General features: G+C 35.7%; 1 protein-coding gene across 19 annotated transcripts in view; it reads right to left on the reverse strand.

The window, feature by feature from the left end:
- BAZ2B (bromodomain adjacent to zinc finger domain 2B) overlaps positions 1-13,191 on the reverse strand; it is a 433,092-nt gene that overhangs the window by 29,237 nt on the left and 390,664 nt on the right. For all 19 annotated transcript variants that reach the window (XM_042994501.1, XM_042994503.1, XM_042994502.1 and 16 more), the window contains 2 exons: positions 11,395-11,457; positions 10,174-10,318 (listed from right to left, as the gene is read on the reverse strand). In XM_042994501.1, the coding sequence (XP_042850435.1) occupies positions 10,174-10,318; positions 11,395-11,457 (208 nt within the window). The remainder of the gene's footprint in view (positions 1-10,173; positions 10,319-11,394; positions 11,458-13,191) is intronic.

The raw sequence follows: 13,191 nt of genomic DNA on the forward strand, positions 1-13,191 counted from the left end.
GGGTACTGAACAACACCATTACACTATTTAACGACGCTGTTTGACACTGGCATTGTAAGTGTCTATGACTGAAGTCAAGACACTCTGATGACATTTGTTAACTTTTGAATATCTCATTTCCTCTAGCTACTGAATGGTATATACACCTTTTCTGGATATAGAGATACTGTGTCTCTCCATGTGTGGACCATATAATACTATTAAGACTGAAGCATATTTATCACATAGTAAGATTTCCAGAAATAATACAAACAATTGGAATGCCTTTCACAGTTGTTGCCAAAGCTTGCCAACATAGTGTTGAGTGGCTGGCTTGTCCGTGTTCCCTCTTCTCTACAGGCAGTACAGAATGCTGGAATGATATTCTAAAAGATGGGTGCACCAACACCCCTCCATGGTGACCTCCGTACATTGTCCAGTCTGGCTGTCCTCTTCCGTTTATACTTTGAGCACTTCTCATACCTCATAAAGGTCCTTACGCTGTGGTGAAGTTCCTTGGCATATTGGAGTTGAAGAGCAGAAATGGAGAATATACTTGGTATGCCAGGACCCTGAGTTTTTATACCTCAAAATTTCTCTCCTTTTTTGGCACCTTTCAACAGGTGGCTGGGAAGTTCCTGTTGTTCTTATTACAGATGAATGGATGGACACAAATGTCAATATTCTCCTACTTTTCAGATGACATTTGCAGATTACACCCAGAGGAATGGTAATTTTTATTCTCTCTTTGTTACAACAGTTTTAAATTTTTGTTGTGCACTCACTCTACAGGCAAGAGATTTTGCTGTAGTCCCATACAATATATTCTGTCTGGAGGACATCTTTGGTGGGAAAATGGCACCTCCTGGTTTTGTGTGGAACTTACTGTTCCAGAAAAAAAGGACAGTCCATATAGATCACCACTGAAGATAATGATGGACTTGGCATGGGCATAAACATAACTGACCACAGAAGGTGAGAGGGTGAATATAGCATGAATAATTCTCCTGTTGCCTTTCTTACAGATATTAACAAACTATACTGAATAATCCTCTACAGCTATCCCACACAATGACACTTATTTCAAAGCTATCAGGATGTTGTATTTGTCATCCTCAACCTTCTTAATTATGGAGGACATTCTGTGCATTCCACTCCCAGACAGTGTCATAGGAATTACTCATTACTCCAGAGTCCTTATTTGTTCGGGCTATCCATAATTCTGTCCTTACTAATTATGCTGTGTAAAACTCCCTTTATCTTCTTAGAGGCAGAAGGACACTCATATCCTGACATCTCAGCTCCCAGTGATCCATCAGGGCCACCTGGTAGCACTTTTCCCCACTTCAGACCTACAGTTGAGTCTGGCTAACAGCACACTGGCAGTGTGCTAACCCCAGGGAAACATAAATGCCACATAGATACAAAATGTAGCATTGAACCAGACTGGCTGGCACTCTCTGCGATCCAGGGGAACTTGTTTTCTTATGTGAAAAGCAAGGCCTTCCTGCTTCCTATCTGGACATAACACTGTCTACATACTTTGGGAATAACTATGAGACCTTTTATAATGGCACCAACTGGCTGGTTAGCTCATTTGGTTAGAGTGTGGTGTTATATGACTCAAAATCTAAAAGGCACTGGCAACTTTCCCAGCTGTGATCTCTAGGGTCAGCATCAAACCTACCTGCAAGATGGCAAGTATGTAGGGATACAAGCTTTCATTACTTTGCACAAGGGCTCCTTCCTTGAATAGGCACCCATGAAGCTGAGGGTATGACCCCAAATCATCTACACTGAGGGACACTACCACTGAGAAGGCTTGGGCTGTTATCACTGAACAAAAATAGCATTGATTCCTTGACCCGAGTAATATTATAAATGCATAGCTTTGGACCATTTGTTGAATATACTATAGGCAGATTCCTCAGGGTAATTGATGTTGTGCAATATTGTTTGTTTTGGAATTTCTCTGGCTTATCTGATTTCTCCTTCAGAAGGCACCATTTAAAATCCAACTGATAACTGTTCCACCTAGTGAAGGCATATACCTACTGAGTCACAAGGGTCAGAGGGTAGACTGAAGGGGAATAAACCCTCAGTTTTAGCTAAATGGCTACAGGGGCTCTCTTCCTTCTCTCTTCCCAGAGGCCCAACAGAAAGCCAGATTAGTCACTGAGCTGGTTGGCAGATGGACAGTAGGGCCTTTGGCTGATGTTGGCACTGTTCCCAAGGCCCTCAGTATGTGGAACCTGCCCTTTGTAGTCATACTCCCTATTGCTGTTCCCAGGTACAGAATTCCTATATATATAGGACCTACACACATACCTACATAATATGTTGTTCCTTAGAGAAACAAAGGGTTTTCTACCCCCTCTTGGACTAAGCTAAAAAAATAGAGTGTGAAAGAAGGCATCTCTCTCTTTGGGTGTTCTTGTTGCCTGTCTAGGCTGCAACTGGACGACACTCTTGTAGAACCAACATGGGGGCTTAGAAGATCCTGTGTGCTTTGTTATGTGCTCTACTCTTGAGTTACCATACTGATAAACTTTGTTATTAGCACCATGTGTTTCACTCATGGTGTGGGTTATCTTGCACGAACACCCTGAATTTAATTAATAATTTTCTTTGGAGGTAATCCCAGACCTGATTTCTTTTTTGTTATAATGTTGAGGATAAAGATAATTTTAGGGATTTTTAAAAAAACTTGGACATTTATTTTTTAAAGCTTGTGCATTTGTACTTTTAAATAGATGAATGTTGTTAAATCTAACTTTATTAAGAATAGATGGTTAGATAACTTTTAAAAAGTGACAAATGAGAGGAATAGAATATTGCATATTGTTAATATTGTATTAACTTTTGTTTTCAAGTGGGCTCCATGCCCAACATGGGGCTTGAACTCACAACCCTGAGATTAAAAGTCATGTACTCTACTGACTGAGCCAGCCAGGTGTCCCCTGTATTAACTTTTAATATCCAATATTTTATGGTCATTTCTACTAGTTGGTACTTATTCATCTTTATCAGCCTTGCCTCCCAGATATAGTACTTGTCTATATTACATATTAATATGCTTTTGTTCTTTGTCTTCATATATGGTATATCTTTCCAATTAGGTTGTGAGCTCTTTCTGGAGACAGGTTAATTGATTCTTTTGTATCTCCATAGTACTTAGTACAAGGCACTATACAAGTGCAGATTAAACACTTGATTAAAATCATAAAGGTTTTTTTCTACTTTAATTAGCTGTAAGATAAAGAGAAGGAATCTACATCTGTTATTTATTTTATAAGTTTCATAGCACTTAGAATAATATAGCAGATGCACATTTATCAGCGAATTAATAAAACCTTTATGAGAAAACCTTTAAGTGAAAATTTATTCCTCCTTTTCCGCTGTACTATGCAATGACCACAAATAATAGTATAAAGTATGATTAATATTTATATATCACTTTGTAGCTCTTTTAAATTCATTATTTGACATGATAATAACCAAAGAATTTATACAGAGCCTATTACAATTCTCTTGTAGAAAGAAAAATCAGGGTCCAGAGAGGTTAAATTGTGGGACCTGAACAGAAACTGAGGTCCAGTAACTATAAATTCAATAAATGTTATTTAATTTGAGAGGCCTCAAATTAAAAAGTTTCCTGTAAGCTATTCTTATAAACCTGATAAAGACATTTAATTACTTACTTTCTTAAAGTATTTTTAATGTGCCTGTGATATATAAAGTACAATGTTTTACACTATGTAGAATCAAAAGTTATACATATAAGGGCTATAAAACTTAAATAATATAAATAAACTCAATGTATATCAATTGCCAAGATAATGATACAATTATTTGGTTTTCTAGGAGTTCACAGATAAGCTGAAGAAGAATTTATAAAAAGGCTAGAACTTGAGCTGGATCAAGAAAGGTGAAATTTAAAGTGATTAAAGAAAAGGCAAATTAGCGTTATATTGAACAGAACTCAGCAAAACAAAGTATGCAAAGTAGGAAGAATGCACATGTGTTAAGCAGTGGTGAGTAGATTGGTCTATGTAAATTCATACTGGGGAACAGTATGAAGACATTTTGAAGTCAGATTTATAGAAGGCCATGAATGCTTGTATGCCAGGTTTTATAAAGACTTATTACATCATCTTACAGGCAGTAGGAAGTCCTTCGAGGTTTTGAAGCAGAGACATGATATGATGACAGAATGTAATGGAAGGAAGAGATTGTATAGAGAGAAGTTGGGGGCAGCTGTAATAATCCACATATATATTAAGAAAGAACTGATTTCAGCAGTGTTGCAGAGATTGACTTTAGACATTTTGAAGGGAAAGCGGACATCCTAGATAACTTCAACTTTACAAGCTCAGGTGACTGAGATTAATGTGGACCTTAGTCAAATCGAACAATATGTAATTGGTCTGGGGTAGGGCTCAGGTTTTGTGATTTTTTAAGGTTCTCATTTGATTCTTGTAGCTAAGGTCAAGTCAGTCATCGGGCACTTTATTGCTCTTAAGCTTTACCAAGGCTGTGCACCTCAGTGACTCACAATTTTATAATATTTTTTTCTGTAATTTTCTAATTTTAAGTTAAATCTCTAAAGACATATGCACTTTTATGTTTATTGCAGCATTTTTTAAAGTTTTTTTTTAAAATTCCAGTTAGTTAACATACAGTGTAATATTAGTTTCACGTGTATAATTTAGTGATTCAACACTTACATACAACAGCTGGTATTCATCACAAGTGCACACCTAAATCCCCATCACCTAGTTAACCCAACCCCCCTAACCACCTCCCTCTGGTAACCATCAGTTTGTTCTCTATAGTTAAGAGTTTGTTTCTTAGTTCGCTTCTCTTTTTCCCCCCCCCCCGCCCATGGTCGTTTGTTTTGTTTCTTAAATTCCACATAAGAGTGAAATCATATGGTATTTGTCTTTCTCTGACTTATTTTGCTCAGCATAATACTCTCTAGCTCCATCCATATCATTGCAAATGGCAAGATTTCATTCTTTCTTATGACTAATATTCCATTGTGTGTGTGTGTGTGTGTGTGTGTGTATGTATAAAGAAGTGATATATATATCAGTTGATGGGCACCTGGACTCTTTCCATAAATTAGTTATTGTAGATAATGCTGCTATAAACATCAGGGTACATGTATCCCTTCGAATTAGTATTTTTGTATTCTTTGGGTAAATATCTAGTAGTGCAATTGTTGGATTGCACAGTGGTTTTATTTTTAACTTTCTGAGGAACCTCCATACTGTTTTTAACAGTGGCTGTACCAGTTTGCATTCCCAGCAACAGTGTAAGAGGGTTCCCCTTTGTCCACATCCTTGCCAATACTTGTTGTTTCTTGTTAATTTTAGCCATTCTGACAGGTGTGAGGTGATAGCTCATTGTAGTTTTGCTTTGCATTTCTCTAATGATGAGTGATGCTGAGCATCTTTTCATTATCTGCCATCTGTATGTCTTCTTTGGAAAAATGTCTATTTATGTCTTCTGCCTATTTTTAAATTGGATTATTTGTTTTTTGAGTGTTGAGCTTTATAAGTTCTTTATATATTTTGGATAATAATCCTTTATCAGATCTGTCAATTGCAAACATCTTCTCCATTCTGTAGGTTGCCTTTTAGTTTTGTTGATTGTTTCCTTCACCATGCAGCTTTTTATTTTGAAGAAGTCCCAATAGTTTACTTTTGCTTTTGTTTCCCTTGCCTCAGGAGACATATCTAGTAAGAAGTTGCCAAAGCTGATGTCAAAGCTGATGTCAAAGAGGTTACTGCCTGTGTTCTCCTTTAGGATTTTAATGGTTTCCAGTCTCACATTTAGGTCTTTAATCCATTTTGAATTTATTTTCATGTATGATCTAACAAAGTGGTCCGGTTTCATTCTTTTGCATGAAGCATTATTTTTAATAGCCTAGATATGGAAGCAATCCAAGTGTCCTTCAATAGACGAATGGACAAGAAGATGTGGATGGACAAGAAGATATGCTATGCATACATACGCATGTGCACATGCATGTGCGCACGCACGCACACACACACACACACACACACAGGAATATTACTCAGCCATAAAAAAGAATGTAATCTAGGGTGCCTGGTTGGCTCAGTCGAGTTAAGTGTCTGACTTTGGCTCAGGTCATGATCTCACGGTTCATGAGTTTGAGCCCCACATCAGGCTCTGTGCTGACAGCTCAAAGCCTGGAGCCTGCTTCAGATTCTGTGTGTGTGTGTCTCTCTCTCTCTCTGCTCCCCTGCTTGTGCTCTCTCTCTCTCTCTCAAAAAAAAACATTACAATTAAAATTTAAAAAGAATGAAAATTTGCCATTTGTAACAACATGGGTGGGCCTAGAAGGTACAATGCTAGGTGAAATAAGTCAGAGAAAGACAAATTCCATAGGGTTTCACTCATATGTGGAATTTAAGAATCAAAAAAAAAAAAAAAAAAAAAAAAAAGAACAAAGAAAAAAAACAGACAAACAAACAAACCTAGACTCTTAAATAGAAAGAACAAACTGGTGGTTGCCAGAGTGGAGGTGGGTTGGGGGATGGATGAAATAAAGGGGATTAAGGGTACACTTATTTTAATGGGCACTGAGTAATTTATAGAATTGTTGAATCATTATATTGTACACCTGAAACTAAAAACACTATGTTAATTATACTTAAATAAAAAAATAGATTTCTATACTAAACCTTTTACTTACTTTCATACTTAACAAGATCCTCCTCTTGACTCTCTGATTCAGTTTAAAATATCACAATTTTTCTTTTTTTTAAAAATTTTTAAATGTTTATTATTTATTTTTGAGAGAGAGAGTCAGAATGAGAGTGGGGAAGTGGCAGAGAGAGAGAGGGACACACAGAATCCAAAGCAGCTCCAGGCTCCAAGCTGTTGGCACAGAGCCCAACGCGGGGTCCAAGCCCAAGAACTGCGAGATCATGACCTGAACCGAAGTCAGACACTCAATGGACTGAGCCACCGAGGTACCCCAATATCACAATTTTTCTATTAAGGATTAATTCATCCAATTTTTCTCTGATTTCATTTTTCTTACATCACATTAAATCTTTCTTATAGCGATCCTACCTTCAAGATATCACACTCTGGGGGAACCCGGGTGGTTAAGCATTGGACTTCAGTTCAGGTCATGATTTCACGGTTTGTGAGTTCAAGCCCCACATTGGGCTCCCTGCTGTCAGCACGGAGCTGTCTTGGGATCCTCTGTCCTCCTCTCTTTCTGCCCCTCCCTATCACTCTCTCTCTCAAAAAGAAATAAACATTAAAAAAAAAGATATCATGGTCTTCCCATGTTTCTTGTTTGTACTTGAGCTTAGGGCCTCCCTACTTTTTTTCTAGGCTACTAGAGTGATCCCACGACTGATTTCTCTGCCCCCTTTCTCCTCAATCCAATGTGTACTTTGCTCCAGATTATTTATTTTAGCATAGTTCCCCTGCCTATATTACTCTCTGCCTTCAAGACCTCACAGTCTAGTGCCAGAATGGCCATGTATGCCAAAAATTGTAAATTATTAAAGTAGGCTATATAACATTTTCCTGGTTTGAGTATTTTAAAGCACTTTGTGTTTATTCCTTTGACTACCTCCAACTTCATTCACTCTCTGGTTTGCAAAGTACTAACTTTTCTTAGAGTTGCCTTTGGGGCCACCCCTGGAATGAAAAGCAAGTGTATAGGATATAGGTCTAACTGTAAAGGCTAGGAGTTCCCCAAATACATCAACCAGAACAATTCTGGTTTTGTTAGATATTGGGGTTCTGCATAAGATTTATAAAATTTTAAACAATTTATTTAAACAAAAACAAAAACAAAAATAAAATCCCAGTTAACTCATTTCTTCCACCCCTCCCCCCTAACCTCTGGCAACCACCAATCTGTTCTTTGTATCTATAACCTTGGTTTTCTTTTCCTTTTATTATTTTTTTAGATTACACATATAAGACAGATCATATGGTATTTGTCTTTCTCTGATTTATTCCACTTAGCATAATGTCCTCAAGGTTTATCTATCTTGTGGCAAATAGCAAGATTTTATTCTTTTTTTATGGCTGGGTAATATTCTACATGAGGTGTGTGTGTGTGTGTGTGTGTGTGTGTGTGTGTATATACCCTACCATCTTTATCCATTCATTCACTGATGGACACTTAGGTTGTTTCTATATCTTGGCTACTGTGAATAATGCTGCAGTGAAATAGGGGTGCATATATCTTTTTGAGTTAGTGTTTTCATTTTCTTTGGATAAATACCCAGAAGTGGAATTGCTACATCATATGGTAGTTCCATTTTTAATTTTTTGAAGACCCCTCATATTCTCTTCCATTGTGGCTGCACTGATTTACGTCTCTACCAATAGTGCATAAGGTTCCCTTCTTTTCACATTGTCACCAACATCTGTTATTTCTTGTCTTCTTGATACTAGCCATTCTAACAGGTGTGAGGTGAGATCTCATTGTGGTTTTGATTTGCATTTCTCTGATGATTAGTGATGTTGAGCACTTTTCATATGCCTTTTGGCCATCTGCATGTTTTCTGTGGAAAAATGTCTCTTCAGATCTTCTGCCCATTTTTAAATCGGGTCATTTTTCTGCTTTGAGTCACATGAGTTCTTTACATATTTTGGTTATTGGTATCTTATCAGATATATGATTTATAAATATCTTCTCCCACTCAGATTACCTGTTCATTTTGCTGATGGTTTCCTTTGCAGTGCAAAAACTTTTTAGACCAATGTAGTCCCACTTACTTATTTATTACTATTTTTTCCATGCTTAAAAAATTTTTATTTTAAAATATTTTATGCAAACAGTTAAAAAAGGAACCCATCACACTATTCTGTTAAATCAACAGGCTGACCCATCTACATCAATTTTTAAAAACAAGTACAATGCAATTGAAGCTTCCATGTACTCTCCCTGATACCATTAGCAACTCCTGCCCTGGAAAGGCAAGGGGTAACTTTCACATAAAATTCCAATACATGATTTTATACTCTTACTTCATGTAATTTGAAACCATAGGAAATATATTACTGTGTAAAACACTGCTTACTATATGCCAACAATGCTTAAATGCCAGCTACAACTTTAAGTACTTTACACGCATTATTAACTGCTCTCCTGCAAAAGATTTTTATTTTAAAAAGTTGTTCTAAAAACAACTACTTTATAAAATTTTGGGTCTGGACATTGCTGTGATTAATCAAACCCCTCTTTTCACTCACTGGACTGTTAAAGTATTACAATGCATGGATTTTGTTTTATCTATCTTTCAACCTCCTGCAGTGCCTATAAATGCCTGGCATTAAATGGGTATTCAAAAAAAATGTGTTAAAAGAAGTTTTGGCCTGCATGCATCACCATGGAACCATAGCTATATCCTGAAACTTGTAAGCACTGGCATAATACTCTCAGTGCCATCAGAATTTAAACATTTGGAAACACTCAAACATATAGTTCTGAAAAGTTCACTTCAAGACTATTTATCCAGCACATAAATGCACTAGGTACTGAGTTAGTTAATATAACACAAGTGGAGACAGCAAGAAAATAGCCTAAAGGTAAGTAAATAAATAAATAAATAAATAAATAAATAAATAAAATAAAAATAAAAATAAAAAATAAAAAATAAAAAATAAAAATCAAGGATTGTGTAGTTTAATACAAAACTCAAGAAAGAAAAAGGTTTAATGGAGAAGGAAGTGATTATAAATTTCGGACATGAACAAGATTTCAAGATGAATGAGATTACGATAAGGGTCTTACTTTAAGCAAGTTATTTCCAGGGATACTGGCAGGATGGACGCTTGTTGCAAAGGTTAAAGAATAAACCACATATTAAAAAATTTGACAATGGGAAGGGAGAAAAAATAGAGAAGCAGCTATAAAGGAAAATACAGGGAAAGATCTTTGTCCACTAAGTAAGAAAAGAACAGTTTATGTGTGATGTCAGAAAGAGTGACAGAAGAGAAATCATGAACACAGAGGAAATATTTATCAGTGAAAGAGGCATGAGTTCAAAAGGAAGGGGAATCAAGGTTTTACACTGTTTATCCATAAAGCAAATTTGATTGTGGAAGGACAAACTACAGTGAAGAAGTAACACGGTTTTTCAAAGTATGGTTTTTGATATTATTTTGTAACAGATTAATAGTTCCTACCTTCACCACTCTCCATGCCTTCTACAAAAATCCCCCCACATTGGGGAAGAATCCAGTACCGGCGTCTGTAACGATCCTGGCCAAACATCATCGAACGCAAAGAGTGAGAAGCGTCAAAGAGCTTCCTTCTGTACTGACTCTGTTGCTGTTAAAAAATGATGCATATAATTAAGCTATGGGTGTCAAGTGCTTTAAAAATTAATATAAAAGTGACTTTACACTTATTATGCCTTTACTAAGCAGATAAATTTCACTACTGGGAACAGACAGCAAAAGAGCTAAATATTCTATGCCTGACTTCAATTTCAGTAACACTTAATATAGTTAGTAATTATTTTGAAAGTAATTGGAATAGTCTTGTTACCATGGATTAAAAAGATGTTTTATTTTACCAGTTATCTTATAGTAAAGCAAATCTTAAGCTTGGTAGTAAACAATGTGATCAACTATTTTACTGGCCAGAACAAACTGGCTCAGTTCTATTGAGTATATAGTGTATAACAAATAACTCTCACAACATATGTAATTGACGGTATCTGTATTTGCTTATTTTTATACTCATACTGTAAACCTAAGCAACAAATTGCTAAATTTTGGGATAAATTTGGGATGAATCTAACATTGATATAATATACAGGTATCTCATAACATTAATCTCATAATACTAATACTTTTAAAAATACATCTTTTTTACAGAAGTCCATTTGAAACTTCACTAATACTACCGAAATTCAATTTTCAATTGAATTTTTAAAATCATAAGTATGTAAATATGTAATTTGTAAATTATGTAAAATTTGTAAATTCATAATTTGTAAATTATGTAAAAATCATAAGTATGTAAATATGTAATTTATAAATCCAGTGCAAATATAATCCACAAATATAGTAATGTAGAATAAAACATAAGATGCTTAAACTATTACCATGAAATTTGACTGAATTTTAAAAACAATTACTTTCAAGAAATAAAACAATGCATTTATGCTATTTTGTATTTAAATGAAGAGCTGAAGAATATAGGCCCTGGTTAAGTTTAGGCTTTTAACCTTGTTATTAAACTTTTAAGGTTTAATTGTGAGAATGTTTCTAGAGCTCCTCATTTTACTTATTTATAAAAAACGTATTTTTATGTTAGCAGCCAGAAAAACTAATCCCATACAAGGTGGATCTTTAAAACACTGCAAAAAAGATGTTAACTGTAATCTGAAAAGTGCTTACTTTACTCAGTTTTTCAATCTGTTTTTCTAGCTCTTCAACACTTGCTGCTTGGTCACCTTCATCCTATACATAACAAAATACATATCATTTACCTGTTTTTAAGATTTATTTAATCAATCAGTCAGCAAATATATAATGAAAGTCTTCTATATGCAAGGTACTATAATATGCATATGGAAATGAGTAAGATTCAGTTGTTGTTCTTTATAAATTAATAATCTGGTAGGGAGACAAATAAAACATTAACACTAAAAAATGAAAACCACCAAATAGTAGGGAGCTATGAGGCTCTCAAGACAGGTAGAGATTAAGAGTCATGGAGTTCAGGGGAGGGAGAGATTTATTCTAGTGGGAATCTATACTAAGAATCTATACTTAGAATCTATACTAAGAAGTTGTGTTTTTTTTTATATGAAATTTATTGTCAAATTGGTTTCCATACAACATTCAGTGCTCATCCCAATAGGTGCCCTCCTCAATGCCCATCACCCACCTTCCCCTCCTTCCCAACCCCCATCAACCCTCAGTTTATTCTCAGTTTTTAATAAGTTTCTTATACTTTGGCTCTCTCCCTCTCTAACTTTTTTGTTTGTTTGTTTCCTTCCCCTCCCCCATGGTCTTCTGTTAAGTTTCTCAGGATCCACGTAAGAGTGAAAACATATGGTATCTGTCTTTCTTATTTCACTTAGCATAACACTCTCCAGTTCCATCCACGTTGCTACAAAAGGAATACAGGAGTGCTGATGCATAGGGGCACTTGTACCCCAATGTTTACAGCAGCACTTTCAACAATAGCCAAATTATGGAAAAAGCCTAAATGTCCATCAACTGATGAATGGATAAAGAAATTGTGGTTTATATACACAATGGAATACTACTTGGCAATGAGAAAGAATGAAGAAGTTGTGTTTTAATCAGCTACTGAAGAATGCTTAGGAATTGACTGATCAGAGAAAAAAGGGCAGGGCATTCCAGAAAAAGTCTGGCATATCATGACCTCAAAGGTCCATCAAGAGATAAGGTGGGAGATGAGGAAAGGATGAGTTTAGGGCTAACCTGTCAGAGCTGTAAATGCTTGTCAATGGACAATGATATCCCTCAAGGGCCATTAAATATCAGAACTATGTTTTATAAAGATTAATCTGATAACAGTTACGAGATAGCCTAGAGCAGGGAAAGGACTAGAACTGTTAAGTCTCATTAGTAGATCCCTGCAATGATTCAAGAGGGAAGGAGAATGTGGGCCTTGCTAGGGTCAAGGAAACAGAAAAGGAGAAAAGCAAATGGATATAAGAGACATTACATAATTAACACTGCTAAGTCCTGACAAGTCATGGATAGGAGGCAGAGAAGGGTGAGGGAGATGAAGGAAGGAGTAAACTATGATGTTCAGGCTTTACATCTGGGGACTGCAAAAATCTTAGTACCATTAATCAAGTCATTTTTAGAGCAAAGAAGGCATGTTACATTTTGAACACACTGAGCTTTTAGAAGAAAAATAATCTCTACTATAATTTCATAAATGGGAAGTATATATGTGACTATGAATTTCTTTCATTCTAGAAAATAAATATAGGAAAACTTGCCCCAAATTATATGTTTGAGAGGAAAAGCATGAAATAATAGAAGGTATATGTGCTTCTTTGAATCTCAGCTGCACTACTTCATGTAGGCCAAGTACTTAACTCTTCAAAGACTATTCTGTAATCTGTAAATTGATGATAACATTATCTGTGATATGGGATTTTTGTGAGAACTAAACAAGAAACAGATCTGAAACAACTGGCATAGTTCCTG

Source organism: Panthera tigris, chromosome C1 (assembly GCF_018350195.1).
Source record: "Panthera tigris isolate Pti1 chromosome C1, P.tigris_Pti1_mat1.1, whole genome shotgun sequence".
In the NCBI taxonomy this organism is placed as follows: domain Eukaryota; kingdom Metazoa; phylum Chordata; class Mammalia; order Carnivora; family Felidae; genus Panthera; species Panthera tigris.